Source organism: Cervus elaphus, chromosome 1, assembly GCF_910594005.1.
Source record: "Cervus elaphus chromosome 1, mCerEla1.1, whole genome shotgun sequence".
Lineage (NCBI taxonomy): Eukaryota > Metazoa > Chordata > Mammalia > Artiodactyla > Cervidae > Cervus > Cervus elaphus.
In genome coordinates, this window is record NC_057815.1 from 92,659,052 (window position 1) to 92,661,348 (window position 2,297).

Sequence of the window (2,297 nt, forward strand, 5' to 3'; positions counted from 1 at the left end):
TAAAGATCAGAGAAACCAAAGAACTAATTCTATGCCCATGAATAATAGGCAAGACAGGAAAGAAAGAAAGGTGGGCACAAAAATAAAGATCTATAACTTCCATCAAATAATATATACACAGAAGATGACAAAGTAAAGTAAATTCTAGAGTGAGAGCCAGCTCTGCTACTTACTGGCTCTTGATTGTATGGAAGCTATTTAGTATCTAGCCTTGCGCTTTTCAGATGCAAGATGGAGATAATGTTGACACATACTTCACAGAGCTGTGATGAGGATGAAATTACATAATGTGTGGAATAAATGAAAATTCTGGCATATAGTTAGCATTCTGGCCTTTTAAAAATTATTATTATTCACTGCTTTATCTTATATTGCTCACCCTCTGCTCCAAGTATTTCACTTTCTGTGTATATGTTTGGGTGTGGGGAGTGGGGTGGTATGATGTGTTATATACTGAGACCCTGGGATCTTTTTGTGTGTGTTTCTGTGCCTATCTGCAATGAGAGTTAATGTTTGTTGTCTGCTTTGTTTTAGAAAGAAGGGGCACTCAAAACTATTCTTTACTAATTAATTAGGCATATATTCACACCAATCAGGTCAAACATTTGGTACTATGTGGTGAATGACCTCAGAACACCAAGGTCTTTGGAGAAGAAAATTTGCCGTCCCCAAGACATTAACATCGTCTCCTATGTTGACTGAGTTCCTGCAGAAAACCCATGGCCATCACCTTCCCCAAAGTCATTTGATTTGCCCTGTGGATCACTGAATCAAATTACTGGGAGAATTTTTAAGAATCACCTCAAACAATAAGCCAAATCCAGACACACATAAAATTGAAAAGATGGATAAAGAAAACCACTCAATGGTGACTGAGTTTATCTTTATGGGCATCACTCAAGACCCTCAGCTGCAGATCATCTTTTTTGTGGTCTTCCTCTTGGTCTACCTGGTCAATGTAGTGGGGAATGTTGGGATGATTATCCTGATCATAACAGACACTCAGCTTCACACACCCATGTATTTTTTCCTCTGCAACCTCTCTTTTGTCGACCTGGGCTACTCCTCAGCCATTGCCCCCAGGATGCTGGCTGACTTCCTAACAAAGCGCAAAGTCATCTCTTTTTCCAGCTGTGCCACCCAGTTCGCGTTTTTCGTAGGCTTTGTGGATGCCGAGTGCTACGTCCTGGCTGCCATGGCCTATGACCGCTTCGTGGCCATCTGTCGACCCCTCCACTACAGTGCTCTCATGTCCAAGCGAGTCTGCATGGCTCTCGTGCTGGGCTCCTACCTGGCTGGCTTGGTGAGTTTAGTGGCCCACACTTCCCTCACTTTCAGTCTGAGTTACTGTGGTTCCAACATCATCAACCACTTCTTCTGTGAAATCCCACCACTCTTAGCCCTCTCTTGCTCCGACACCTACATCAGCGAGATCTTGCTCTTCAGTCTCTGTGGCTTCATTGAATTCAGCACCATCCTCATCATCTTTATCTCCTATGCCTTCATCCTCATCGCAATTATCAGAATGCGCTCAGCTGCAGGCCGCCTGAAGGCTTTCTCCACTTGCGGGTCTCACCTCACTGGCGTCACGCTCTTTTATGGCACAGTCATGTTTATGTACCTGAGGCCAACATCCAGCTACTCCCTGGATCAAGACAAATGGGCCTCTGTGTTCTACACTGTTATCATCCCCATGTTGAATCCCTTGATCTACAGTTTACGGAACAAGGATGTGAAGGCTGCTCTCAAGAAAATAACTGGAAAGAAACCTCAATAATATTAATAACAAAAATGAAAAAAAATAGCAACACAGGTAAATAATAGTGGTAGAAGGATGTGGAAGGAAGTAAAATAATGCTAGTAGCTTACCCATAAGCACTACAAGTTACCAACTACTTGCTGAGCCAATCTTCAATTTTTTTTTTTTTTTAAATTGAGGTATAGTTGATGTGCCATTTTGTATGTTTCCATGTACAGCATACTGATTCAAAAATTTTAAACATTATACCTCACTTATAGTTATTATAAAATACTGCTTATATTCCTTGTACTGTACAAGATATTCTTGTAGCTTATTTATTATGTATATTTGCTATATTGACTAGTTTGTTGTTTTGTTAGATTCTACCTATAAGAGATATCATGCATTATTTGTCCTTCTCTGTCTGACTTAATTCACTAAGCATCATACCCTCCAAGTCAATCTTAAATTCCGAAGGACTTTCAGTAATCTTTAACTCTATGATCTAAAGCAAAAATAAACTAATATTTTTGAAAATCAAGCTGAGAAAGATGCA

General features: G+C 40.2%; 1 protein-coding gene across 1 annotated transcript; it reads left to right on the plus strand.

The window, feature by feature from the left end:
• Window positions 1-826: 826 nt before the first annotated feature.
• On the plus strand, window positions 827-1,828 carry LOC122700018 (olfactory receptor 1019). Its single transcript, XM_043912544.1, has one exon. It carries the CDS (start codon window positions 845-847, stop codon window positions 1,775-1,777), a length of 933 nt encoding a protein of 310 aa, XP_043768479.1. The 5' UTR covers window positions 827-844; the 3' UTR covers window positions 1,778-1,828.
• Window positions 1,829-2,297: the final 469 nt, after the last annotated feature.